The sequence below is a fragment of the Aquila chrysaetos genome, chromosome 6 (genome assembly GCF_900496995.4).
Source record: "Aquila chrysaetos chrysaetos chromosome 6, bAquChr1.4, whole genome shotgun sequence".
NCBI lineage: Eukaryota > Metazoa > Chordata > Aves > Accipitriformes > Accipitridae > Aquila > Aquila chrysaetos.
In genome coordinates, this window is record NC_044009.1 from 31,504,743 (window position 1) to 31,530,419 (window position 25,677).

At 43.8% G+C, this 25,677-nt stretch overlaps 3 protein-coding genes and 1 long non-coding RNA gene across 16 annotated transcripts in view; 2 read left to right on the forward strand and 2 right to left on the reverse strand.

The window, feature by feature from the left end:
• Positions 1-6,042, forward strand: METTL5 (methyltransferase like 5). 11 transcript variants are annotated; one of them, XR_005932753.1, is made up of 9 exons: positions 1,219-1,310; positions 1,774-1,895; positions 2,558-2,672; positions 3,131-3,312; positions 3,707-3,789; positions 4,077-4,128; positions 4,416-4,494; positions 4,857-4,906; positions 5,931-6,042. XR_005932753.1 is itself a non-coding variant. In XM_030018974.2 (8 exons), the coding sequence occupies exons 2-8, from the start codon at positions 1,787-1,789 to the stop codon at positions 5,982-5,984; spliced, it is 645 nt and encodes a 214-aa protein (XP_029874834.1). In that variant the 5' UTR covers positions 1-218; positions 1,774-1,786; the 3' UTR covers positions 5,985-6,042. The 11 variants fall into 11 exon arrangements, 10 of the variants coding, with proteins under 10 accessions (XP_029874834.1, XP_029874841.1, XP_029874838.1 ...); XM_030018974.2 differs by lacking the exons at positions 1,219-1,310; positions 4,416-4,494 and adding an exon at positions 1-218; XM_030018981.2 differs by lacking the exons at positions 1,219-1,310; positions 4,416-4,494 and adding an exon at positions 1-143.
• Positions 5,697-25,677, reverse strand: part of SSB (small RNA binding exonuclease protection factor La) — a 25,262-nt gene continuing 5,281 nt past the window's right edge. Inside the window, exons 1-12 of one of the 2 annotated variants that reach the window (XM_030018970.2) lie at positions 16,916-17,047; positions 11,983-12,057; positions 10,403-10,506; positions 10,061-10,235; positions 9,802-9,909; positions 9,602-9,702; positions 8,735-8,806; positions 8,608-8,650; positions 7,729-7,869; positions 7,164-7,347; positions 6,866-6,997; positions 5,697-6,151 (exon numbers count right to left, since the gene is read on the reverse strand). In XM_030018970.2, coding sequence (XP_029874830.1) covers positions 6,054-6,151; positions 6,866-6,997; positions 7,164-7,347; positions 7,729-7,869; positions 8,608-8,650; positions 8,735-8,806; positions 9,602-9,702; positions 9,802-9,909; positions 10,061-10,235; positions 10,403-10,506; positions 11,983-12,048 — 1,224 coding nt within the window. In that variant the 5' untranslated portion in view covers positions 12,049-12,057; positions 16,916-17,047 and the 3' untranslated portion in view covers positions 5,697-6,053. Of the gene's footprint in view, positions 6,152-6,865; positions 6,998-7,163; positions 7,348-7,728; positions 7,870-8,607; positions 8,651-8,734; positions 8,807-9,601; positions 9,703-9,801; positions 9,910-10,060; positions 10,236-10,402; positions 10,507-11,982; positions 12,058-16,915; positions 17,048-25,677 lie in introns of those variants that run through there. The other variant, XM_041124644.1, reaches the window with a different exon arrangement.
• Positions 12,051-15,338, forward strand: LOC115343248. The gene is made up of 2 exons (XR_003924061.2): positions 12,051-12,304; positions 14,367-15,338. It is a non-coding gene; the product is annotated as an uncharacterized LOC115343248 (long non-coding RNA).
• On the reverse strand, positions 20,504-24,504 carry KLHL23 (kelch like family member 23). 2 transcript variants are annotated; one of them, XM_030018968.2, is made up of 3 exons: positions 23,228-24,501; positions 21,567-21,719; positions 20,504-20,983 (listed from the first exon to the last, which is right to left on the reverse strand). In XM_030018968.2, the coding sequence occupies exons 1-3, from the start codon at positions 24,438-24,440 to the stop codon at positions 20,673-20,675; spliced, it is 1,677 nt and encodes a 558-aa protein (XP_029874828.1). In that variant the 5' UTR covers positions 24,441-24,501; the 3' UTR covers positions 20,504-20,672. The 2 variants fall into 2 exon arrangements, with proteins under 2 accessions (XP_029874828.1, XP_040980577.1); XM_041124643.1 differs by having other exon boundaries at positions 20,711-20,927; positions 23,228-24,504.

Genomic DNA, 25,677 nt, shown 5'->3' on the forward strand with positions numbered 1-25,677 from the left:
CCCCACAAAATGTCGCCGCCCGCCGGCCTCCCAACTTCTTGCCAGGACGGGGGACGCGGCAGCCGCGGGGCTGCGCGCCGCCTGCCATCGCGGCCCCGACCGCCTGGGAGGGGCCCACCTGGGGAGGCCGGCGCTCCCCGACGGTAGCGGGAGTCCTCTTTGTTACCGAGCCGCTCCTCCGGCGGAGCGGCTGCCGCGAAGACGCCGCGCTGCCGCCGGTGCGTCCGGGCCGCCGGGGTCCCGCCGGGCCGAGGCGGTGGCGGCTCCGGGGGCAGGGGCACCTGCGGGGGGACGCGGGAGGCACCTCTGAGGCTTCAGGACCGCGGTTGCGCGCTCGCTCCCGTCGGCAGCCCCGCTGGAGGTGGCAGAGCTCTAACGGGCTTCGGCAGCAGCGTCTGGGCGGCCGCGGGCCCGGCGGGGTGTCCGGGGCAGCCGCAGCCCCGCGCCCCGAAGGGCCGGCGTGCCTCTGCACGCTCCCACCGGGAGGGAACGTAGCTGGATGTGAGTTACCGTAGCTTACGTACTGCTCAGCGGCTTTAAAGCTCGGTAAATAGATTTTTAACTCTGTAATGGAAAACCTCAAAAGGAAAACAGTCTGTCCCTAAACGAAAGTAACCTTTTGTCTGGCAGCAGCAAAGCCCCAGGTCCCCAAGGCGGACGCCCCTCTGCTGGCTTTGCCACCGTGTTTCCTGTGGCTGTCCATCTTCTGGTGACTTGGGTTGCGGCTCTTTGAGGGCAGGGAATATCGGGCAGGCGGTGCAGTATGTCTCTCCCCAAGATGCTAGGAAGGAAAATGTGAGAAAAGTACGTATGTCCGTTGCTTTTCTCTCAAGGAGTGTGCCTTCCAGCGGGCAGGCAGAAGTCCGTTTCCTTGCTTTCTGTCCCTGATGGCGCTCAACAGCTTGACCACTGAGGAAAGTGCTGGGGAACCGCCCTGGGAGACCGGGCTCTCACACACACCTCACCGTGGTAACGCGTAAGGTTGTAGTAAAATGCATCGTGTTTATAATACGCGATAGTCAAAGCTAACGGTCGTTAATTAAAAAAAAGGGGAAAGTTTCGCGGCATTTCACTCCCGCAGATCCCCCTTTGCCCGGAAAGGGGCGGTGGCTCCGCCAGCGGCCGCCTCGCGCCGGGGGGCGGGCAGGGGGCGGGGCGCGGCGACCCGTCGCTCGGCTTCGCTCTGCTTCGCTTGGCCCGGCTGCTGGCTGGCGGCGAGGGGCCGGGCGGCGCGGAGGAAGTGCGCGGCGGCGCTCGGATCGGACCGGACCGGACCGGCCGTCAGCCCGCCCCGCCCCGCCGGGGCCGCGGTGAGTGGAGGCAGCGTCAAGGGGCGGCCGGTGGCGGGGGGCTGTGGAGGCGTCTGCGGGTCAGCGGCTTCGCGGCCGCGGAGAGGGCCCCGTCGGGCGAGCGGCCGGCCTGGTTGGTGGAGGTCCCTGGGGCTCGGTTCCTGCTCGGAGGAGAGGCTGGGCGCCTCTCTCGGCGGCGGCCGGGGCCTGTCGGTAGGAGCGGAGGCCCGGGCCGAGGCGGGCGCCGGTTACCGGCGGTGCGTGAGGGGAGAGGGGCTGCCGCGGTCCGGGAACGGCCTCGCGTTAGCCGGCGCCGCGCCGGTCTCCCGCCAGCGGTGCGCCGTCAGCTGGATCTCTGGAAACAGCTGCATGAAAACACCTGGGAGACGCTGAGGAGTACAGTGGGATTTTAAGTACAAAATAATTCAAGATAATATGTAGTTTATTTATATTATTGTAACTGATTACACATTATTTTCCTCAGTTAAACTATAAACATGAAGAAATTAAAGCTTAAAGAACTGGAAAGCTGTCTTCAACAAGTCGATACTTTTGAAAGTCCAAAACTGCTCCTTGAACAGTATCCAACAAGACCTCATATCGCAGGTAGAGATTACCTACGACACTGCTGTCTCTTACTCGTTCTTCATCAGCACTTTAAAATAAAAAGTTTCTACTGCATTATCTCCTTTGAAGCCTTTACACTAAAAGTAGTTGAGAAATTGTATCCAGCTGGAATGTAATTAATTATTTCTTAATGATCTGCTAACTTCTTTTCATTAGAAGTATGCTGTTAATGTACAATCCAAAAATCAAGTAAATTGATTGAAACGATAGTGTTGTGATAGAAACATCTTAATCTGTAAATGAGAAATCTGAAATAGACTTATTTTGTGATACACAAAAAACAGTAAAAGCGTATATACCGACACTCATCCATACCTTAATTATGATTTTTTCCAATATTTTACATCCTTCTATTGTTTTTCACCAAATTTAGAGGCATACTTTTCCCACAAGCAATATTCAACAGCTCTATGTGTAGTCTCTCCACCAAAGATCTAGAGTTCTATAACTCATCAAGATGGTTTTGACTTGTTTTCACATATAAATGAAAGAGAGAATTACAGGCAGTGAGAACATCAGCTTAATTTTGCATGACAAGAAACCTTTAGTTCAGAGTTTCCTGAAGGCAGAAGTAGCTTTTCTTGATTAATCAGATGCAATATTTGGTATTATTGACCTGTGGATTTTTTTTCCCCCCTCAGCATGTATGCTTTATACAATTCACAATACTTTTGATGATATTGAAAACAAAACAATTGCAGATTTAGGATGTGGTTGTGGCATGCTCAGCATTGGAAGTGCAATGTTAGGAGCAGGGTAAGTATTTAATACTAAGTTCTGCTTCTGTTTTTTTTCTGGCATAGAAGAGTAGAAAAATAGATTAAAACATAGCAATGCTGAACTAAATTAATTTTAGGTATCTAATCTGGTGCATAATGAGGCTATTTACTATGTTTAGACAGTCAGTAACCATACAAATAGTGGAAGACACGGACAGTTGCCATGAATTTGGAAGTCACAATGTTTGCTTTCCCCTGAAGCACCAAATGAACACATGAAGCTTCCTTCACAGACTTTACAAGGATATTTGAGAAAGGGCAACAGAGCTACTCACATTTTTATCAGCACTGAATTTGTAGTGTATGCTTGTTACATTTCCTAGATAAAACAAGTTGTATACACAGAGCCCTTTCAAAACTTTACTATAGAATTTAAACACCATTTTAGTTTGCAGGAGGCTAATATGTGGCTTTTTTTTTTTTTTTTTTTAATAGATTGTGTGTGGGGTTTGACATAGATGCAGATGCACTGGAAATATTTAATAGCAATATTGAAGACTTTGAGCTCACGAACATCAACATGGTTCAGTGTGATGTCTGTTCTTTATCTGACAGCATGTTGGAGACTTTTGACACAGTTATTATGAACCCTCCGTTTGGTACCAAGCATAATAAAGGTTGGTAATTCCGAAAGTCAGTTAGAAATCATTAGGAATGAAATAGCAAGGGAAACACTTTTAATGAAACATCTCCCTTCTTTATTACAATTACTTATTGTAATTACCTAGAGTTTTGTTGATCTGAAATCAGTTTCCTAAGTACACATTAACTTCAGCATTGTGACTGACAATTGCTGGGTTTGAAATAAACAATTCTAGCTCTTTCATATCATTTTTCTCTTTTACTAAAAGCAATTGGGTAAGTTTTGGAAATACTTTCTGTATTTTAATGTATTCAGTACTGTTTCTCAAATAGCTATTACTCCAGAAAAATTGAAGTATGCAGCAGATCTGTAAATCCTCTAGTTTAAGCTTGCATTTAACAGTTCTAGTAATTTCATCATTCTTTTAGGAATGGATATGATTTTTCTGAAAACTGCTTTACAAATGGCGAAAACAGCTGTATATTCCCTTCACAAAACTTCAACACGGCCGGTAAGTCCTTCATTTTAGTAGGGCGAGCATTAACCATGCAATGAAATAGCTGGCATTTAATGATGTTGTCTATAGCTTCACTGATTTGTTCTATGAAGCTTGTTTTGGATAAATAATCATGTCAGAAAACTGTGATCTCACATACATCAAGATAAGTATGTGATCTAATGTTTCAGCTTGAAAAACAAAGCACAGGAGACTTCTTAAATAACTACAGGGGTGTAGATGTTTATAAGACAGTGTAGAAACAAGCTTTTAAATTTACCTGTATCTATTTAATATTGTAGCACATTCAAAAGAAAGCAGATGAATGGGAAGTGAAGATGGAAGTCATAGCAGGTAAGATTAATTTGTTGTTAAAGGAAAAAAAAAAAACCCTAAACATTTTGTTGGGGGCTAATATCTTTAACACTACTAGTCAGTTTTAACAGCCAGAGGTAAATTTAAGTGTGATTTAACACTGAAAATGACACAGATTTTTTTTTAAGCAGCCTTTTTGGTGGGGGGTTTTTTGGTTTGTTTTTTTTATACCTTGCTACCTGGCTAGAATACAAGCAGGCACTTGATAAAGCTCGCAGGGATACATATTCTGTGCAGAATTAGAATTGGATTTCTTCCTGGACTAGGTTTTGCGTTCAAGCAGAAGTTACCTACCTTCCTGCTTCAAAAGGAGGTTGTTGCTGAATAACAAAAGCAATAGTGCAGGTCAGTTCTCACACAAAACAGCATTCTGTCCTTAAAGCCACCTAAATATTTTTCTGACAGTTGTTCAGGTATCTTTCCAACTCTTAATTATCACCAGCTGGATGCTTTATACAGTCATACAACTTGAGACATGGAAGTTGCACAAGTGCTTGAAACACAACTGCATTTCAGCCATCCACTTACTGTCTGATGTGGTCGGCTTAAATGTTCAGTCATAATCTAGTCCAGAGGTCAAAACAGTTATCTAGTCAGGGGGCAACAGAAGTGGACAATAGAAGAAATAGAAGAATAGGGATGTAGGGTGCAAGTCAATTGACTAATAATCATTCTAGTCTAACAAGTATTCTTTGTACTGTTCATAGAACTTAGATATGACCTACCAGCATCATACAAGTTCCATAGGAAGAAATCAGTAAGTATAAAACCTAACATAACTGAGAAAATGCTGTTTTGTACTAGGCAGATAAATAAATTCTACTTAAGAAAATTTAAGTTTTAGGGCCATATGTACTGGGTGAGGAATGCTCACAGCACTCGAGAGAAGTTCATGATGGCATCAAGTGCTATTGCTGTTACTACATTTTGTGGTTGAACAGGGAAAAGAATCATTGTAATGCAAGTCAAAGCTATACACAAAGATTAAAGCCAGCACTGCAACTAGATGTGAAAAAGCCAAGGGTAGTCTCCTTGACTCAACTTCCCATAGTTATTTGCTTGATCCTATCTGCAACTGGAACTTAGACTGAATTAAGTAATGAAGGCCAGAGTAACTAGGATTTTACAGCTGTAGCATTATTTCAGTGTTCTTTGCTCTGTACTCTAAACAGCTACAGCCAGTGAAATCTCTCATAGAACTGTCTTAGAGGGGGCAGGAGGAAGCTGTGCACTTCATCCCACAATAGAAGATCTAGTCAGGATACTAGAGCATGGAAGGTTAAGCCCACAGGCAAGTTCCTGGGTGCTGAATGCTGGCCTAGAAGACATGTATCCCATTACCACAGGGGAAGTAGAGAGAATCCTGGAGTAGACTGACCAAGATTTGAAGACTGTTAAGTATGTTGAGTAGCAAAGACTAGAAGTTTTATTCAGCTGTACCTATTCTCTTGATGACTTGAACTTAAATAATGGAAGCCTGTCCTTCAGCTTTGCTACTTCACAGTTACAGCTTTATACTACATTAACATCCAGGCTTCAGTAGTAAGCAGTTTTAAGTTCTGAATTTATTGGCAGCTGCTGTTTAACATAACCGCAAGATTACAAAGTCTAGAACCTTTTACATTTGAATGAAGTGCCAGACGAATTGAGAGGATCTGACAGTATAAACAAAACTATAAATATAAAAGAGTTTTGCAGGGTGGTATGTTAAGACTAAACATGCTTCTTAAACAACAAAAAAAGCTGTAACCCAACAAAATGAAACTTTCATCTCATTGTAGGTTGACATTGAAGTGGATTTCATTAGATTTTCTGCCAAGAAACTCCTGAACTGAGGCATGTCTTTAAAACCTATTGAAAATGGAACAATAAAAAAAACTTTTTTTTTTTTTTAAATTGTAGTATTACTGATCTCCATCTCCATTTTCTGTTTTCAGTTGTTTTGGTGCAGGCTGTTCTTTTTCCATTTCCTCTAGTGGTCTCTTCTTGGGACTTGCTGGTTCTGCAAGATTGAATATGTGGTCATTTATGGTAAAGGAAAGCATTTCAGTATTACGTGAAATCTTCTGAAAAAAACAAACCCTTCCTAGCATGTAAATTCAAGGATGAGTCCTAGTTTATCCACAGCCACTGCTATGCTAGAAGGTTTACTTATTACTGTGACTTAAAGCTTTTAGATGTTCTAAAATGGCAACTTTGAAGAGCTTCTTCCCTGTATAACTTCACAGTAGGAAGGCAGATAAGAAGATGAAGGAATACAATCTAACAGGAGTAGGTTTCACTAGGTTTTCTTTAAGCAGGTGCCACATCTAATGAACAGAAGCTTAGCTCTTCATCTTCTCCAAGCTAAATACCAATATGCAGAACTATGAAGTCTTCTCATATCCTCAAGGAAAAAAAAAAAAAAATCACCACTTGAGACTGGGTCTGTACAGTTGTGTAATGTTGCTGACAACCACCTTCTTTCAATGCAGAATGCTTTGAACAGCCCTGCAGTACAGCCTCAGCTATCTAGTAATTGTTTTAATAAGCTTTTTGGACAGTTCTGGAAGGAATCAAGTGCAAGACCTTTAAAGTTACTTTACTGATACTGACAAGAGGACAGAAATACTACAACGAGGGCCAAATCTGAAACACTTGTAAGAAACATGAGTACTTCTCCAGAAAGTAGCTCCACGTACTAAAGAAGCTGTATCCAGTGCACAAAATAACATACCTGTTTTGGTATCATCTTCACCACCTTCTTCTGCATTCTCAAACTTTATTTTCTTGCCCTGAAACTGTACTTTTCCTTTGTGTGCACCTTGAGCTACCTTTCCCCCTCTTCCTTTTCCTTTAATTTTGCGTCCTGTGGGGAGATGTCAGGAACTTTGTATCATTTGTCTTTTAACTGGCAAACTCAAAAGAATGCTTTACAATTAGTCAGCATTCAGTACGTATTCACTATTCACAGTTACTTTCACACAATGCCACTTCTAGGACATTATACATGCTTAAACCAATAAAAGGAGGACCTTTTGTTTTCTGTTTCAGCAGTTCTTGCTGATCTTCCAGTATTTTTTTCAGAGCTTCTTTCTCTGCATCTCCTTCTAGCACTTCCCATGTAACATCCTTGCTCCGAAGCTGTAAGTTTCCATTATTTGCTGCTTTGGCTTTTTCCAGAGCTTCTTTTGCAACATCCTTAAAGAGGATAATTCCCTTAAAAAGAAAAGCAGCATCTGCATTTGAATCTTATTGCGAAAACATTCAGCTAGAATGATGAACAATGTATGCTGTCAGGTACCTCAGTAAGTTCATTACTCTTGCATGATGTAAAATATGCCTAGACTGAAGCAAAACCCTCAGGTTGTCCTAACAAACATTCTCAGTCTCAATTTTGACCTTATCAACTGAGAAGGCTGGAACCTTTTATCGGTTCTTTTGAAAGAATTTAAGGGGATAATTTAATTCTCTAGATATTCTGCAATTCCACAAGTCAAATAATTTCTTATTTGATTACATATGAGAACAAGCATTTAATCATTCAGTTTCAAAATCTAATACAGATATCTTAACTCCTTGTTTTAAGATTCTACTGACCTCCTTTGCACCTCTGACAAAGTGTATCCATTTGATTTCTCCGTGATCAGAAAATACATCATGGAGATCTTCTCTGCATGTTTGATCATCTAGATCACCAGAAAACTTCAAAAGACATCCTGTTTTTTCTTCCAGAGACTTCTAAATGAGATTAAAAAAACCCCACATTTTTGTTGAAGAGTCAAGCTTGAATATTAATTTTTTTCCCCTCAATCCTAAGACTATTAAAACATGATAGTGATAAATAAACAATTTAAGTCACCCCCCCTTAGCACCATCAGTAATCCAAGCATTCTTGCTACATAGCTTATTTATGCTGATGCCCAAGTCTTGCATGGTGTGTCCCGCTCCTTTTTTTTTCCTTCCCCCTTTTTAAAATTTTCTTTGCTTACTGTGATACATCTTTGTGGAACTTAGGACTCCTTTCCCATAAGAGAGTTACACTCTTTAAATTCTGCAAAACAGTTTTCTGAAGGCTGACACCTCAGGTTGAAAATCTATGTAATACTGATTAAATCCTTACTGGATCCTTTAAATACCACAGAAAAATTATCATCTCAATGGTGCATTTAGGATCACTTCTGAACAGGTAAACATGCCTAATAATTTAAATTCAGAATATGATCCTTTAAACAAAATTAGTCTCTTGAAAATAAGATCAAATGCCATGACAAAACAAAGTCTTACTGTAGGTTAGTTGGAAAAGCTGAAGTGATTGTCCAGAAAGTGCTCTATATTATAGAATTTCAGAGTCTGAATATCCCACGTTAGCTTTACAAAATGGAGCTGCAGGAGCATGTTTGTTATGTGTGGATTGAAAATCCATGCAAAAGCAAGCATTGGATAGTTTTCAGGTATAGAGATTTAAGAAACCCATACCATTTCAGCATCTGCTGCTTGTTTCTGTTTTTCTTCTTTTTCCCTGTAGAAAAGTTAAATCAGTTAAGAGTTGGTTCAAGTGTGGTCAGGTGAGCAAAACCAGGCACTTCAATTGATAATGACTTACTGTTTAGCTCTTGCTTTGGCTTCTACTTTGTTTTGTCTCCTTTCTTCATTCTTCTTTGTACAATACTCCTCCCTTCAACAGAATATAAGCTAAGTTAATACCACTTAAAGAATTCCATTATAATTACTTTTTAAGACAGCAGTAGCCAAGAAACAGTTGAGATGCTAGTGTTGTGGTTTAACCCCAGCCAGTAACTAAGCGCCATGCAGCCACTCACTCACTCCCCCCCCATTCAGTGGGATGGGGGACACAGTCGGGAAGGGGAAAAAAAAAAAAAAAAGTAAAACTTGTGTGTTGAGATAAGAACAGTTTAATAAAACAGAAAGGAATAAACTAATAACAATAATAAAATGACAGTAATAATAAAAGGATTGGAATATACAAAACAAGTGATGCACCGTGCAATTGCTCACCACTCACTGACCGATGCCCAGTTAGTCCCTGAGCAGCGATCCTCCCCCCCAGTTTATATACTGGGCATGACATCACATGGTATGGAATACCCCTTTGGCCAGTTTGGCTCAGCTGTCCTGGCTGTGTCCCCTCCCAACTTCTTGTGCCCCTCCAGCCCAGGCATGAGAAGCTGAAAAATCCTTGACTTAGTCTAAACACTACTTAGCAACAACTGAAAACATCAGTGTGTTATCAACATTCTTCTCATATTGAACCCAAAACATAACACTATACCAGCTACTAGAATGAAAATTAACTCCATCCCAGCTGAAACCAGGACAGCTAGCCTCCAAAAGGTACAGCTATCAATACCTGTATAACAGTGTAGAAACTTAATTTCTTAGTTCAAGCCAGGTTCTTGTCTAAATCCACCCTTGACCATTATTAGTTCATACATCAGTTAAGTGGACTTACTTGAAAAGTACTATCAGCTCTGTGTCTTTGTACTTCTGGTTTGGGATCTCTGTGAACTTCTTAGCAGATTCAACACTATCAAAAACTGCAAATATTGAGCCCTGTTAAACGGCGAAAGACATTCAGTGTTACGTAACTGAACAAAATGTTGTCTGGGGGGGATCCCTGGCCCAGGTCTAACTGTTCATCGCAAGAGCTACCTTAAATGTTCTCTGCAATGTTCTCCTCATTTGAATGTTTTCAACTGGACCTTTATCCTCAAGCCATTCTTTGATATCATCAAGAGTTGCATCTAGTGGAAAGCCTTTCTGCAAGACAGCAATGAGCTTCAATTATATGCAACAGACACTTAGTCAGAAACAAAACCCTATCTAGTATGAGTTAATTCAAGCTTTACTTAGATGGTTTTCCATGAAAGTCATGCAGAGCAGCACAGTGCAAAGGAAGAAGTTTACTTACAACATACACAGATCTGTTTTTAATTGCAGCCTTATACTGGTCATTTAATTCAGGAAGGGGTTTGTTTGGAGATCTTCTGATTTTAGTTTTGTCTTCGTTTATTTCCATTAGACCAGTCTTGGATTTTCTTAGTGCTTCTACAATAACACTAAAATCTTTTGAAAGGCGACTTAACCTATTGAGTAAGCAGACACAGGTTATTACAAATATACAGGCAAAGCTGAAGCCAGATGTTAAAACAGCAATAGAAGTTGTAAATGCCGACCAGGGATATTTGGCTCCAAAAAGAGATAAGTAGCTGAAAGTTACCCTTCCATCCAGACTAGTTGTACTTTGTTTTACCTGTTGAATTTGATCATTACTTCTAAAGGCACCCAGCCATCATCTAGTTTGATCTGTTCCTTTAGGAACTTGTCTCTTGGTAGATTGTGATTGCCAAAATAGTACTGCAAAAAAGAAGGGGGAGGGAGGAGGAGAGAGAGATTTGTCTTTGAATGTTCAGTCTTAAAAGCTCATTTTCATCTGACAACTTACTGCAGTGGATCGAGACATACCAAAATTCAATAATCTGAACAATTAGAAATTCTGAAATTATTACTTCCTGCTTTAACGTGGTGCTTTTCCAAAAGTTAGCTGCAACACGTAAGCTGTATAAAACCCAGTGCTTCATCCAGTGGGACTAATGAGGCAAAGGTAGACTGCCGTTTTGTTTGAGAGGCACAAAGCTTATTCTGTTAACATCATTATTCATCAACCTGATCAAGCTCTGCAGAGTCAAAAGTCAAATTAATCACCAAGGGATTCAGGTTTTCGTCCTCATGCTAAGGAAGGTATAAGGAAGAATATTGTATTTGCCACACTGAGAAATCATACACATAGACTAGAGTTTCTAGGTCTCATTCAAGAAAATACTCTAAGATCAAAAAATTGTTTTCATTTTAATTTACTATGTTCTCATTTTGCTCATGTCCAGCATGGGAAGACAATTCAGTACAAGACAGACAAGTGAATCAGATTCTTTTGCTTGCTAGCTGTCATCTAACTAGGGTCAAATACTTGAAGCCATAGGATAAGCTGGAGTGTTTCCACCAATATCATTGTGCTTCAAAAAGTCAGTGCAAGTTTTAGAACAATACCTCTCCCTCTAGTATACCTCAGACTCACATTACCACAAGTCTAGCTTTGACAACTATTTTTCCTCAATCTCTGGGGAGGGGTTGGGGGTTTTTTTTGGTTGGTTTTGGGGGGTTTTTGTTTTTTAATAAATAATGACTACAGCTCCATATCCTAATGGGGATACACATGCAGCTGTATTTTTGTCCTTCAGGAAAATGGTTTTGTTCTAGATGTCATTTTAAGTGATGTGCTTAGTTTTCCATTGTAGTGTAACCCTCCAAGCCTCTAAAGTAGTTAACGTAAAGCAGGCACGTAAGTTGTAATTTGTAGCAATAAATTACAAAGCAGTAAATCATAATAGCAAGTTATGCAACATGCTAGTATTTTGACCAGCACAGATGCCCAAGTAGGATTTTTTTCACAAAAACCCCTAAGTCATATAGAATTAAAATGCATCTTCCTATTTGTATAGATAGAATAACCCCAGTGAACATAGTAATAAATTGTTTAATGATACATTCACTTGCTTTAGCACCTAAAACGCAAGCAAGTTAAACCTTCTGTGTTTTAAAATGGTGATCTTCCAGGCAACTCTAGACAAGTATAACTTCCAACTTATGACTACAATTATGAGTTATCTTGAAGTATTAAATACCTGTCATAGACCTGGGACAGACATTTTTTTCAAGAGCTGAAGATTCAAGTCTAACCCCCTATGAAGTTAATTTCCCACTTGCCAAATCCCTACCAATGAATGTCTCCAAAACTACATCTCAGTCCAGATCCAAACTATAAATTGAACTTACCTCAATTTGCTGACAGATTTTGCTTTCCAAAATAGACATGTTTTCACCATCTCCATTTTCAGCCATTTTCACCAGCTGTGTTGAAGAGAATATAAAGCAAAGGCACTAAGCATTGCACAGTACGTTCTACAGACTTATATTCATATAATGTTGCACTTCACTACAGCCTCATCTAAACAAGATAAGAGACAAGTTCTTTAGCCATGTTTATGTTGTGAGCCAACTTTAAACACGACTACAGAACTCCAAGGGGAAACTATGAAACAAATGGAAAAAAGTAAAATACCGTGGTTGTTATTGCATTTGGCATTCTACGTTCAAGGTCAGTAAAAAAATGCTGGCACTTTACAGCAGTATTTATTTACCTTTTTCTAGGCATAGATCCTCAGCTGGTACCTAACAGCAACAAACCTGAGAGACAACATTTGTTCTTTAAGTCAAATCCAACCTCTTGTCACTAGGCAAAACATCAGTAACAAAAATTGTTTAATAGTCCTAAATAGGTATAATTCGAAACTTCCCTGAAGTTTCTGCATCCTAATTAATCTTTGAAAGTTCAAGGAACTTACTGGAGGAAGGAATGGAAGTATGTGCATTTACTAAAACGTCCTAAAGGTGTGTAGTTCTCTCCTTTACAAACTTGTCTTCACTGTAGTTCTGCCTGAATACTGAATTAAGCATCTTTGATAAGAGGCAAGATGTTTTAACTTGAAAGTAACTTCTTCCCTTAATTGGCATTAAGCATATAATCCTAATACATCAGATACAGTCACAACATGCACTAGAAGGTTGGTAAGAAAGCAGCTACTGGCCAGAAAGTTAACTGGCATCAGAAAACGTCTATCTAGTTGCTCTTAAGATAAGGATAGAGTGTGAATAGTAATCCTTGAGGAAAAATGCAGCTTTATAAAGCTGTCGGAAGTTGGGTTGAATTCAGTTTTGAACTACAAAGCACAAATTTCTTCTTTCTCCATTTGGGCACTATCACACTTGTTAAATCCAGCTACAGAAGATGAAGCAGTTTCATAGCCCTCAGTTACCCCAGGTCACAGATCAGTGATCATTAAGACTACTGGTGAAGATGGGTTTGCACTCATGCCTTGCATGGTTTATTGGGAGATTTAAGCATACACATTCTGCTCTTCTGCCACTCGCAAGACAGTAACATCTTTCAGAGCATCAAGATGACTGACAACATAGAAGCAGGGAAAACTCCCCTGAGACTCCCTTGTCACAGGAAATTATGTTCTTCATCAGAACACCTGCCTGGCAGCCCCGTCTTCTTATTTTAGTAGTTTAATTCACCAATCATTGTTCAGCCTACTGCAGTCTGCAGTATTCCGATTTCCTCCTCTTCCTGATCTGGAGGCTACGTTGCATCCTTTGACTTGCTTGTAGGTCTTTTTAATCTAGGCACTTACAGCCTTAAAATTTACATCCCAGTCTCCACTACTGGACTTCTACCTGTACCTAACATTGTAACACTCTTTAAAGCATGATTTCAGTGATTGTTAGTTGACAGCTATGCTCAGAGTGTGATTCATTTGTCTATAAAGCACTTTACAAAAATCCAGGCCATAGTACACAAACTAACAGTTGCAGTTACTTTAGAGGTGTCTCACGTTAGCCACCCTGACTACAGGAAACTTAGTTCACCACCACATTCAGGTGCTGGCACTATCTCAACACTCCCCTGTGATGTTGTCCCCAACACTTGACTTGTGAGAGAAACCAGCATTCTCTTTTACATTATACCTAATTTGGTGTAATTTAATGGCAGTCTATGGAGTAGTTTCAGCTTTTTCCATTGGATCAACTAATTGACCACACTCCTTATGTGCTACTGTAACACCTGATCCAACAGAAAGTTAACCCCCGCTGAAGAAAAGGAAGAACAGTTCCATTTGGTAAATTATCACTGACTTGATTCTGCTTGTAGAAAACACTAGTGACAGAGCTGTTAGGGCAGGGAGCACAAGAGGAGGAAAAAAAAAAAAAAAATCAGAAAAACCTTTCTGTGGCAGCAAGCAGTTGTAGTGGGTTAGATTTGACATCAAACTATATTCTCATGGTCAAAAAAAAAGTACTGAATGGCAGCTATGTGAATCTTCACATTCTCAAACCTTAATTTGGTGATTTAACTCACATTGCAAAGTCTCTTCTCCAGGTGTGGCAGATTTTAAGCATGAGGCAACACATTTAAGTGAACCATTTTCTTATGGGTGCTTTTCACAGTACAGCTCAGTGTTTAAGACATACTAATTTACTAAAAGATGTGAAAAATTTTGCTCTCTTGCATATTCTGAGGAAAAATATTAATTTGGATTTTAGTCATGTATCCTGTTTTAAGAAAAACGCATTAACAGTATGTTCTGGAACTCTAGAACAGAGACAATCTGCTGGTGCACACTGAAATACAGATTGAGCTGGATAGAGGAATCTTCCCTCACCACCTTCCATTTGGTCAGCTGATCTCAAGTACACTCTTAAGAGCAAGTGGAGTGGAGACAGCTGCTTTGTACTCTTCTGTTGTGTGAAATACAGACCAACCTCCAAGTAGGCTGTATCTTCTTGCTCCTTTGGTGGTCTTTGCTGTTTTACCTGTCTTACTGAATGGTGCATGGATTTCTTGGAGCAAGTTTTCCCTTAATACAAGTTGTTAAAATAAAACCTGGCACCTTTTGGCTACATGCTGCCAAATCACCAGCAATTACCCAGTTAATGAGGTGAGGATTACACAGAGGCAACCTGAGATAGTATAGTTACAAGAGAATCCATTCATAAAGCTGTTGACTGTGCTTTGTTTTTTCCATTCAGAGAGAACCCCCCCTCCATCTGTCCAGGGTAGCTTGGCTCTTCTAGCCTTGCCAAAAACCACACCAGTCTGAAATATGGAGGACAGCCTTCCTTTTTACCACTGGATACCCAAGAAGCCATTAAGAAATGCCAAGGTAATAGTGCTGTGAAGCATAATGGCAGAACATACTCTTTCATCTTCACCTAGCTTCCACCACCTAAACTCCTTCAGCCTTGTTACATCCTTGAATACCCTTTCTTGCACTTCCCCAGCTCTCACAGTGCACTGCTCTCCCAGTTTGCTTGCCTCTGGGTACCAAAATACCCAGAACCAGCAACTCGCTTTCCACATAATAAGGCTCAGCTCCACTGCTAAGAAGAGATGAAAAACAAAGTCCATTTCCTTAGCAGTATTTTCAAGGTAAAAACCAAACTGTACAGAAGTGGAAAACAACACAAGACGTGGACCAAGTCCTTCAGATTAAGTCTTACACCTGGAAAAGTTATTCTAAAAAGCACCTGTTCAGCTGCGAGTAACAATAAACTGAAGGCAAAACTAAGACTCCAGCTTGCTATATGTGGAATTCAGTTCAGACACTGATCGAGCTCTAACCTAGTTAGAATAAAAGCAGAAGCAGCCTTTGAATTTAAAAGAAACTCTAGTCTTGCTGCACATGCTCACTTCAGATTCTTTAGCTCAGTCATTTGGCACAAGCTAGTCTTCTGGATCCAACTTCCAGATCAATGGCTTTCAGATGCTGTGCAGCAACGAGGACTGATAAAAAGCTAGCTCCCCTGAAGAACAATCACAGTCTGAACAGCATGCAAAACCCTACATAAGATTTTATTTAAGTGCTTGCTTAGTAGACCACACTGGTTTGTTCCTTCTGTGTGCCAACAGTCTGTATCAGTACCACTCAAAACGAAAACAAGTTAAAATAATGTAAGTAGGCATGAGATTTAAATTACAAATGGAAAATAACAGTTGAGCCCTTTAACTAGGACAATTTGATCCCACGCTATATTAGCCAGATCATCCCAAAAGAACTCTCAGGTGGATTTTCACCTTACCAGTCATTTACTGTCAAGGTCTGGACAAAGCTGAGTTGCAGGCTAGCTGCTTTTACCATTACTGTACTAGAGCGAAAGGCTTTATTTTAAAAAAAAAAAAGTTTCCCCAATAGAGTTACATGGAAGGGTTATTCACACAATGCATTGGTCAGGAACCCGTATGTAAGGTCTGAGCCTTCTGACCAGGTTCTTACATCAAAATACAGCTTTTTATTCAAGGTAAGGATTAACTGCCACCATTCACCACAGATTATACTTTTGCAGTTGGTTTCTGAGTAGAATCAGTGCAATATAAGGAAGGAAGTTCCTATAAGAAGAATTTAAAGGATAGAAATGTCGGCTCCTCAGCCTTACGTCTACCCTAGGAGACCACCAGTTTGTTCCAAGGCGCTTTTGTACTACCGCAGCGACAACGCAGCCCTCTTCAGACAACCTCAAGCCCCGTGGCCGAGGTTCCCGCCCTGCGGACACCTCAGCCCGGCTGCAGACCGAGCGCTGCCCTCAGCCCGCCCGGCGCTCGGGGCTGCTCCCCCCGGGCCGGGCCGGGCCGGGGCCCCTCGCCCGCCGCAGGGGCAGAAGGAGGCGGGGGCGGCGGCGCACGTGGCTGGAGCGGTGCCGGCCGCCTCGCTCCCCGAGCAGCACCGGCCGCGCGGGACGCACCGCGCAGCCCTCAACATCCAGGGGCGTACCGCACGCGCTTCCGGGAAGTAACCACCGCGGCGCCGGTACCGGCGCGAGCGAAGGCGCGGCGGCAGCTCGCCCTGCCTCCGCCGGCCACGGCTGGGCCCCGCACCGCGCTTCTGCCCGAGCCGGGGGAAAAGCAGCAGCACTCGCTCCCCCGCTCCAGGAGCTCCTCCCTTCCTTCCCTCCCTCCCTCCCGGCCCGGCGCCGCTCCCCCGCTGGGCCCCGCCACCCGCCCTGGAGCCGGCCCTGCGCCGGCACGGCCCGCCGCTCCTCAGAGGGACCGGACCGGGCCGGGCCTGGCCGAGCGCACCGCGCCCGAGCGGCGCCGTCCCCCCCGTGCAGCCGCCCGGCGCGGGGGCGCGAGGCCGCCCCGAGCACAAACCTGCCGCAGATCCGGGAGCCAGCCCGCCCGCCCGCACGCGGCCCCGCTCCGCCGCTTTAAAGGCCGCAGTCAGCGCCGCGCGGCCCAGCAACCCCCGCCCCGCCCCTCACGTGGGCGCCGCTTCCGGGGCGGGGCGGGCGGCAACCGCGGGCGGGGCTCCCTCCGCGCCCCCCCCCGGGCGGCCGCCGCGGGGGAGCGGGCTGGCGCTCGTGCGTCGCACCGGGGAACGCCCCGGCACCGGTGGGAGGGGCTGGCGCGGCGGCGCGCGGCGTCCGCCAGGGACAGCGGTCAGCAGCGAAAGTAGCTTAAAAGCTTCTATTTGTACACCGACGGTGTATTTACATTTATTGACCATTACAGAGGTTCGCAGAAGTACTGCGGACGTGTTGTAGACATCTGCAGCGCTACGGACGCGGGGATCACACAAGTAAAACTTCTAATAGCGGGCACTGACTTAAGTCATTCGCCTTCTGCATTCGTTACTTCTCTAGTTTACAAGTGAAACGGCAAAACGTCTGCCATAACACAGGCCCGACAGCACAACACCTTAGTGCTCACATTCAAATACTACTACTAAAACCGTACCACACGGATGGCTGAAAGATCCCCTGCTCTGAGCTTTCCACCTCCCACAGGATGCGCAAGCACGGACCAGAAGCCGGAATCCCTATTCCTCTCGCTTAATCCACGTTCCTGCCTGTGCTCAAGACCCGATTGCTACACACTTACTTGGGATGTGCTACAGACATGAGGTAATTTAAAAGGGCATTGCACGTGATTGTAAAAAATAGCACCAGTTAAAATTTAACCGTGAGTCTGAACTTCTACACCCCATTTATTCTAAATACCTCTAAAAATTCAAAAACCTCTAAAAAATTAGGACTTCATCTGAAGCCCTAGGCAGTAATCCCACTGACTTAATTTTCGCCAGATGAGCACGTACTCTCCTAGCATGTGAGAACTAAAGGCTTTTTTTCACTTGGCAGTTACGCTGAGGACGAGGAGCAGCGTACTGCTCACCCGCACAGTGCCCAGAGGGAGAAAGGGGACTCCGGCTTCCAGTGCCTGTGCTCCAGCCCTGAACAGCGCTGTCTTTCACCATGATTAAGCACCTAGTTTAGAAGCAGCAGACTGGCGGACAGTGCAAGGTTTTGTGAGTCCTCGCCTTGTTCTTACATCCTTTCACTGACTTATAGACTGTCAGTGACAGGATACCCAACAGAATGAACCGCAGGGACAGCCACAAGCAGCCGTTCTATGCTGCTGTTTTTGACAAATGTGAAGGTTCACAGGTACATATTTTGCACTGAAAAATTACATACGTTGAGTTCACTGCAGTTCCGTTCAATACAAAGATCACCTTCATGCTCTTGTGATGTTGTCCTTTTAAATCTCCACCCGCCTTCGAACAATTCTCAGCTGTGGAGATTTCCAGGAGAAACAAATTCACTTTAGTTCTTTTGCCCACCTGCCCGGCCCACGCATTTCAAACAGCGTCAGAGTTCAATTCCCCACACCTCTTTACAGTTTAGAGTCTTTAAACAAATTACATTGGATCCTTAAATAGCTCTCAGTGGGATGGATAATGAAGCAAAACACTGAACCCACGCACACATGAGCTTCTGACGTAGTAAGGTGACACACAAAGACATCAAAATGAGAACTATATATACACCACAGAACTTCACATCAAAGCTCAGAGTTGAGTGCCGCCTGCTACCGGCAGTCAAATGCAAGTGAGAAATAGCATAAAAATGTGAAAGAACCAAAAAATGTTGAAAATGCTTATGATCAAGAAAAAGAAATATTATAAACTCAGGACTTACCTGCTTGGAAAGCTCATTTGATCAGATCTGATAAATCCAATAAAACCAAAATTTCATTGTAGGTGTCAGTGCTGGTGTAGGAAGTTCCCGCCACACCCCACGGCAGCCCGGTGTTGTCCCTGCTTTTCATACCCATGCCTAACAGCTGTTTCTGTGGCGATTTTATAAGCCAGACTGGGGAACCCCTCCGGGCTAAAAGAGCCTCTCAGCTCCCCAAGGCACTTCTTTATTTGGATCACTGCTATCAGACCATGCGGCCCCACAGCAGCTGAAGCGGGACTGGGTGAGGGGCAGCAAAGGCAGGAGCAGGAATGCTCCTCATAGCCACCTCCTCGGCACTGGGAAGGCTTTGCCATCTTGTACTTTCCACACAACTCGTGCTTCCTTTCAGTCTCTCTCTCGCCCCTCTACCCTGCTACCAATTTTCATAAACCCTGGAAAAAAAAAGTGTATTTTTAAGGCCTATACCTCCCTGTAGAACATGGCTGAACCCAGACAAGCGAGTCCAGCATTAGAGGGGAGCTTACACACGCACAGAAAGACAACACAGTTGCACCTTTCTCCCTCAGGGAACCAGGCTAATCACAAGCCCCACATTACACTATCTATACTAGCTATGAGGAGAAAACAAATCCTAAGAAGTTACTGCCATAATGATTCAATCAAATGCATTTGTATTACTACCTACGTGGCAGGATGCAGGACAAGGACCAGTGAGAAGGCTGGGCATGGCAGGGTCAAAACACCAGCTATTTAAATACTACATATGGATTCTGCTTTTCTGCCAGCCCTGGCAGAGCCTGCTGCAAGAGTCTCCCAGTGAAGAGGTGACAAAATGATGACCTTCCTACCCATCTCAGGTTGCTTTCTAGACAGAATTTGAAGATCTCATATTACATTTTGAGAGAAATAATAACTAAATGCAGTGGACTACTTTGCATTCAATGTCTCCACGCATAACATATTTTGACAAGTTTCTTCAGTTGTCACCTTTGCTCAAGTCACAGTTTAGCACTTTTAGAAAAGACTGAATGGTATTAAACAAAATAGAGAAGCTTGTATCTCGGGTGGATGTTAGCGACTTTCCAGTCTCTCTCATTTCATCCTGCCATTCCACAAAGATACATATCTTAAATTTGATTTAAAAAAAAATAGTTACAATGGTAAGGCTTTTCTCTGGAAAAAAAAAAAATCACCAATACCTGTGCATCAGCCAAAGAACCCACTGCAAAGCCATACAGTGTCTTTTTTTATTTCCCACAGGCCCTGCCAGTATGAGCACAGCAAGTGAGCACTTTTCTCAAACTGCGTGGTACTGCAGAGCACTGTTCTCCTTCTGGAAAACTAATGCACACTTTCAGCTTGTGCTCTGGGGCTACTGCATGACATATCTTCCCTCATTCCCAGCCTGTGCTCTTCTCTGCTCTGGCATGTGAAGATAGAATTACAGGCATACTATAACTGCCATGATTTCTGGATGGGATAACCTAGTTATCCAAGTGATATTGCTCTATATGTACCACACACTTAGCTTGTGGCAATGAACCATTTCTGTAGCTACCTTTGGAGTATCAAAGATTTCATCTTAAGCCCAGTAGTCCATAGAAATGCAGAACATTTTGTTTGGCTTTACTCACCTTAGCACCCAGTGATGAAGGAACAAATCTGTTTTTCACAGTAGCTCCTATATAGCTGCACAAAGTATCATAAGAGAGTAATTTGAAAACTTTCATGACAAAGAATGATTGGACTGAAAAATATATGGAAATCTTGTTACCACATTTATATTTCTGAATTGTTTAAAATAAAGACAAATTATACCTAGTTTTTAATGATGTGTGCTAAGATTGTATTAGACATTTCATTCATGAGGTACTACTACGAATACTGCACGTGCTGTTTTCTGTAACAGCAATACGAAAATTAAATGTTTACACGTTATACACACAGACACAGCCATGTGACCGCATAGCGCTGGGAAGATTACCTACTGCTTCCCATTTATTCAGTTCAGGGTTGTATTTCTCAATACTCTGCAGATACGTTCCTTTTGAATAGGAATATCCTCCTGTTACATAGATGCATCCGTTCATCACCACCGCGCCACACTCCATCCTTCTCTCCATCATGTGAGCCATCTGCTTCCACTCGTTTTGCTCTGGGTCATAGCAGTCTGTGATCGTGGTCTGTCCACCCACAAAATAGATCTTGTTTTGTAATGTAATTGAACACAATCCGTATTCTTCAGGAAGAAAGGAATATAGTTCAACTCAGCATGGTAATGTTAACTTAAACTGCAACTACATGACAAACACTGGGCACCACTGAAGGCGGCTGAGTTTCTTCACTGAGCTTAGAAGACACCTCAGGATTTTCTGCTACACTTGGTAAAAGCAAGCTGAAGGCATTACAGAAGATACAGACACAAACACCAGTACTTAGTGAGAACTGCTTTAAAAGCTTACTGTTACCAAATGTAGAACATAGAGAAAACCCTTTTAAAATGAATACAAATTATTTTTGCCAAATGTCTATGAACACATAGATTTTAAAGAAAGTTAGCTTACTATATTATTTAATAGAATGCTGCCATTCCTTAGTTCAGTATTTGTATAGTGATTTCTACAGAGCAGATGCTTGAAGAGGGTCTTCCCTTCCCCTCTCAGAGTCTGGAAATGGGAGATGATCCCACTCTGGCCCTTGCTGCCCTACAGGCATTGCTCTTTTTATTAGGAACATGCCAGAAACTCTGAAGTCGGCTTAAAGACTCCCAGATACAAGTAATCAAATCAAGCTCTATGCTCGTTACAGAAATTATTGTTTACCTGGATGCGGACTTGTGGTGACTATACTCCACTCATTGCTACCTGAGTGGTATCTCTGGATTTTATCATAGGTGCAGCTTCCCCTGTACCCATAGTGACCTCCGGTTACGTAGATGACTTCATGCAGGACACAGGCGGTGGCATTTCCAACACCTGCACAGTGTGAAAGTCACAACACAACTTCAGACTGCACACAACAACCACGGTCACTTCCACCCATAATCTCATTTCAAATGACTTGTTAATTAATATTTTAGGGTGAAATTATGCTTGCAAGTATTTAACTGAATGTGAAATGAAATAAACTTGTCAAGACACCTTATTTTATCAGTGTAAGTCAAGAGCAATTAAATAAAACTGCAGTAACTGATACATATCGCATATAATACAGACACACAATATTTCACAAACCTTTTATGCAGTAATTAAAGACACACTGTCACATTGGTTTTGGAATAGGGAATTACTTTCAATATTTCACTAAGTTAAAAAGACTTTTAAAAGTCACTCATATGGCAAGGACAATGGGAGTTGAGATCACTCAGTGTCTCAGGGTATCTTTTCCAATACTTTTAGTCTTTCTCATGGTATTATTAATTATGCTATTGTATAAACAAGGACACAAACAGAATGGAGCCATTTTAACTCTGTCTCTAAGAGAACAAAACAAAACAAGGGATCTGGCAAGACAGAACGGACCAAAATTAGGAAATTAGTGTGGTTTTTTTAAGTATCTAAGGGGTTTCACCCAGAAAATGGGACAAAAAACCTCACAGAATGGGTAACTGCTCACAGTATTAGCACAGCATTTCTATTTCTAAAGGAAATAAGAAGAGAATAATAGCAATGTTTGTGGAAAATATACGAGCATTGAAGGAAGTTGTAGGAGCATAGTAAGTGTTTTTTCCTGTTAGATACCTCCAAATACTCTCATGTATGTAGAAAAATACTATGTTGCATCAACTTACAGTAAAATTTTATAATTAATTGTAAATAATTGCATTAATTTATAAAAATGTATGATAAAATGTATAATTGTTTATAAATTTTATAACAAAATAATACCCTTTAGTTAGACTGTGATCCAAATTCATACATTTTTAATAGATTGCTATTTTGGCTGCTAGAAACAGGTATTAGTGCTTTTCATTATTCTCACACTAAAGATAAACTAAGGATCCTGAACAGATGATACACTGAAATATGAGGAAACTCCATGCAACAAGTTTTAAATGAAGACGACACCTCTATCAATGATGGCACAGAAGGTCTTAGTAATCTGGTCTTAGAGTAAAATAATGCAATTCCTTTCTTGGAGCTTGCTCTTTGACCATTTACTGAACAGACTCTAATCCCAAGCAGTTTTCTGATTTCTTTCTAATTAGAACAGAAATTTTACTCCTGAAGGAAGGCAAAATTAAACTGAGACTACCACATGCTTTTCCACTGTAGTGTTCTGTGGCACAGCCCAGCATAGCGTTTGGATGTTCGCAGTCGTTTCGCTAGTACAGACCTGAACCAAAGGCCACCAACATTAACAGGAGATTCCCGTGGACTTCATCAGAACTTGGATCAAACCCTAAACATGTCCACGGCACTTAAAAGTGCCAAATGCAAAAGTATCGACATTTGGAGCAGACGCCACACAAAAGCTTACCTACCTTTGATCATGTTTGCAATAGGAAGCCATTCCTTTTTCAAAGGATCATAGAACTCAGCTTCTTGCACCGGAGCTCCCTTTCGGTAACCACCCAACGCATAGATGCAGCCACTCAAGGAAACCGTGCAGTGGTAATACCTTGCGTCAAGCATGGGGCAGCCTTCTGTCCATTCATCTCTCTCACTGTTATATATCCACACGGTGTCAAGGGCTTCGATGCTCTCCGTTCTGTAACCTCCTGTCACATATACGTCTGGTCCCAAGCTAGTGACCCCGTAGCTCTCTCTGGTGTGATCCGGCATCTCTGTTCCCTGGACCCACGCGTTGGTTAAAGGATCCCAAACATGCACTTCTGATAAGGGATGCCAGTAATATCCTCCGATCACATACATGGCTGCTGTGGGTCTTCTGGAAAGGCCTTTGGGATTGAGGTTCAGGGCATTGTATATGAGTGACCTTATTTTATTGTCATTAAGTCGGCATTTTTTCTGTAGGCTTAAAGCTGACCTCAAATACATGTTATCTAAGTCTACTTTGATGCAGCTCAGCAGTTCATAGACGTCTTCAATTCTTTCTTCCACATTGTGTGCGACCCACTTAACGACAGCTTCAATGGCTGCCTCTTCTTTCCAAACATTGAGATTCTCTCTGGAGAGAATATAAGAGAGCTTCTCCTTGCCAATGTCCAGAAACTCCTCCTGCTTCCACACTTCTTCAAACCGCCACAACAATATCCTCCTGGACTCTTTCTCTAGCTCTGAGCAATCGTGATATTGGGCAAAGGAGTGCATCCCTATGCAGTTGTCAGTATCCAAGTGCCTCACCAGAAACTGCTCGCAGGCTTTCTTTACCGACACGAACTGGAGGAGGTCTGCAGCCTGGAGTAGGCTTTGGACGTTTCTCTTTGTTATCTGGATCTGTGATGTGTACGCATAATTCACGAGGGCTTCCAGTACGGCGTGGCTGAGCCCGGGAAGGCTGATCTGGCTTTTAGATTTCTCCTTCATATCGGCTGTGAACATGGCTTTAAAATAATTGCTGCACGCCGCCAAGGCGGCCCTGTGGCAATGGAAGAAGACCCCCGAGGCGCTCTGCAGGGTGATGTCGGTGAACAGCCCGTCCAGGTAAAACGCCCGGAACGCCTCCAGGAAGCCGGCGGGGTGAGAGGAGTCCCTGTAGAGGTACGCGTAGTCCTCCTGCCCGGCCACGGCCATCGCCGCCGCCCGCGCTCACAAGCGGGCGGCCGGGACGCGCCGGGCTCCCCGCCGCTTTGTCCGCGGGCCGGAGCGCCGCTCCGCCGAGCCCCGCCGCCCGCCGGCGACGGGCCCGCCCCGCGCGGAGCTTACGCCCGGGCGGAGCGCGGCCGCGGCGAGGGGCGCTCCCAGGCCCGCGGCGGCCCCGCGACCATCTACGGAAGAGCCGCTGCCGGCGGGAGGCGGCGGGGCCGGAGCGGCGACTCCTATTTCGGTGCCCCGGCCGGCCGCCCGCCCTGCCCGCCCCCGCGCACCCCTCCGCGAGGCCAGCCCGGCCCCCGCCCGCCGGCTCGCCCCGGGGGAACGCCGGCCGAACCGCTGCTGCCGCCCCGGGGCTGCCCGCCCCCGGGGGCGGGGGGTCAGAAGGCGGACTGCGCGGATGGCAAAAGGCCCGGCCGTCTTCGGGACGGACGCAGGCGCCCGGGGAGCGTCACCAGCTCGGTGGCCGTCAGCCGCACGACAAAGCAAGGGGGCCTTTGACTGCCGCCGCCCGCCACCTGAGGCGCTCGGGGGAGCGGTGCGGGGAAGGGCAGCAGGCTCCAGGGGCTCCCCACGCGGGAGGGCAGGATTCCAGAGGGGGCAGCCCGAGCTCTCCTCAGGCGCCTGAACCCGGCAGGGTGCAAATGCTGACGGACAGACTCCAACTGCAAGCACTTTATTCAGGAAGAAGGTTACGTTGCCTTTTGCCGCTTCTGGAAACGTGGTTTGCAATTTAACAAGTCTTTTTCTTCTCTGCCAGCAAACCATTTTCTGCAATAGCGACTTTTGAAAGAAGTAGTTGAAGCACAGCGTCCTCTGGGTTTAAGCAGCTGAGCTCCCCCGTTCGCCTGCAGCAGGGTTTGGATCCTATGGATCCAGCAGCCAGGCTCCCCCGGCCCTGCCAGAGCTGTCCTGGATTGAAAGGGCTGGCAGCAGTTTCTCCTAGCAAAAGGAGGTGGGTATTTGTTGTGATTAACTAAGTGCCAGCAATACCCAAAAGGAGGAATTAAGGAGAGCTTCAGCTCTGCACAGATTAAAAAGCATTATTTGTTTCTTTTAATTACTGCTGGTACTCCCCCCATGATGCCCACCAGATACATGGACTAAAGAAGGAATCTGAACTGCAAAGTATGTATGGACACCCCCCCCCAATCCTTCCTCACAAGCTAACCATGCAACAGGACTCAAACTTGCCCCTTGCCTTTACGTAGAAGCACAA

Bases quoted from the DNA above. Each gene is read 5' to 3' on its own strand.
- METTL5 (XM_030018974.2), top strand. From the start codon at position 1,787: ATGAAGAAATTAAAGCTTAAAGAACTGGAAAGCTGTCTTCAACAAGTC. The intron at 4,129-4,856 runs GTAAGATTAATT...TACTGTTCATAG, and splicing joins GAAGATGGAAGTCATAGCAG to AACTTAGATATGACCTACCA. The intron at 4,907-5,930 runs GTAAGTATAAAA...ATCTCATTGTAG, and splicing joins AGTTCCATAGGAAGAAATCA to GTTGACATTGAAGTGGATTT.
- KLHL23 (XM_030018968.2), bottom strand. From the start codon at position 24,440: ATGGCCGTGGCCGGGCAGGAGGACTACGCGTACCTCTACAGGGACTCC. The intron at 21,720-23,227 runs GTAGGTAAGCTT...CACACTGTGCAG, and splicing joins TATTGCAAACATGATCAAAG to GTGTTGGAAATGCCACCGCC. The intron at 20,984-21,566 runs GTAAACAATAAT...TTCTTCCTGAAG, and splicing joins CACCACAAGTCCGCATCCAG to AATACGGATTGTGTTCAATT.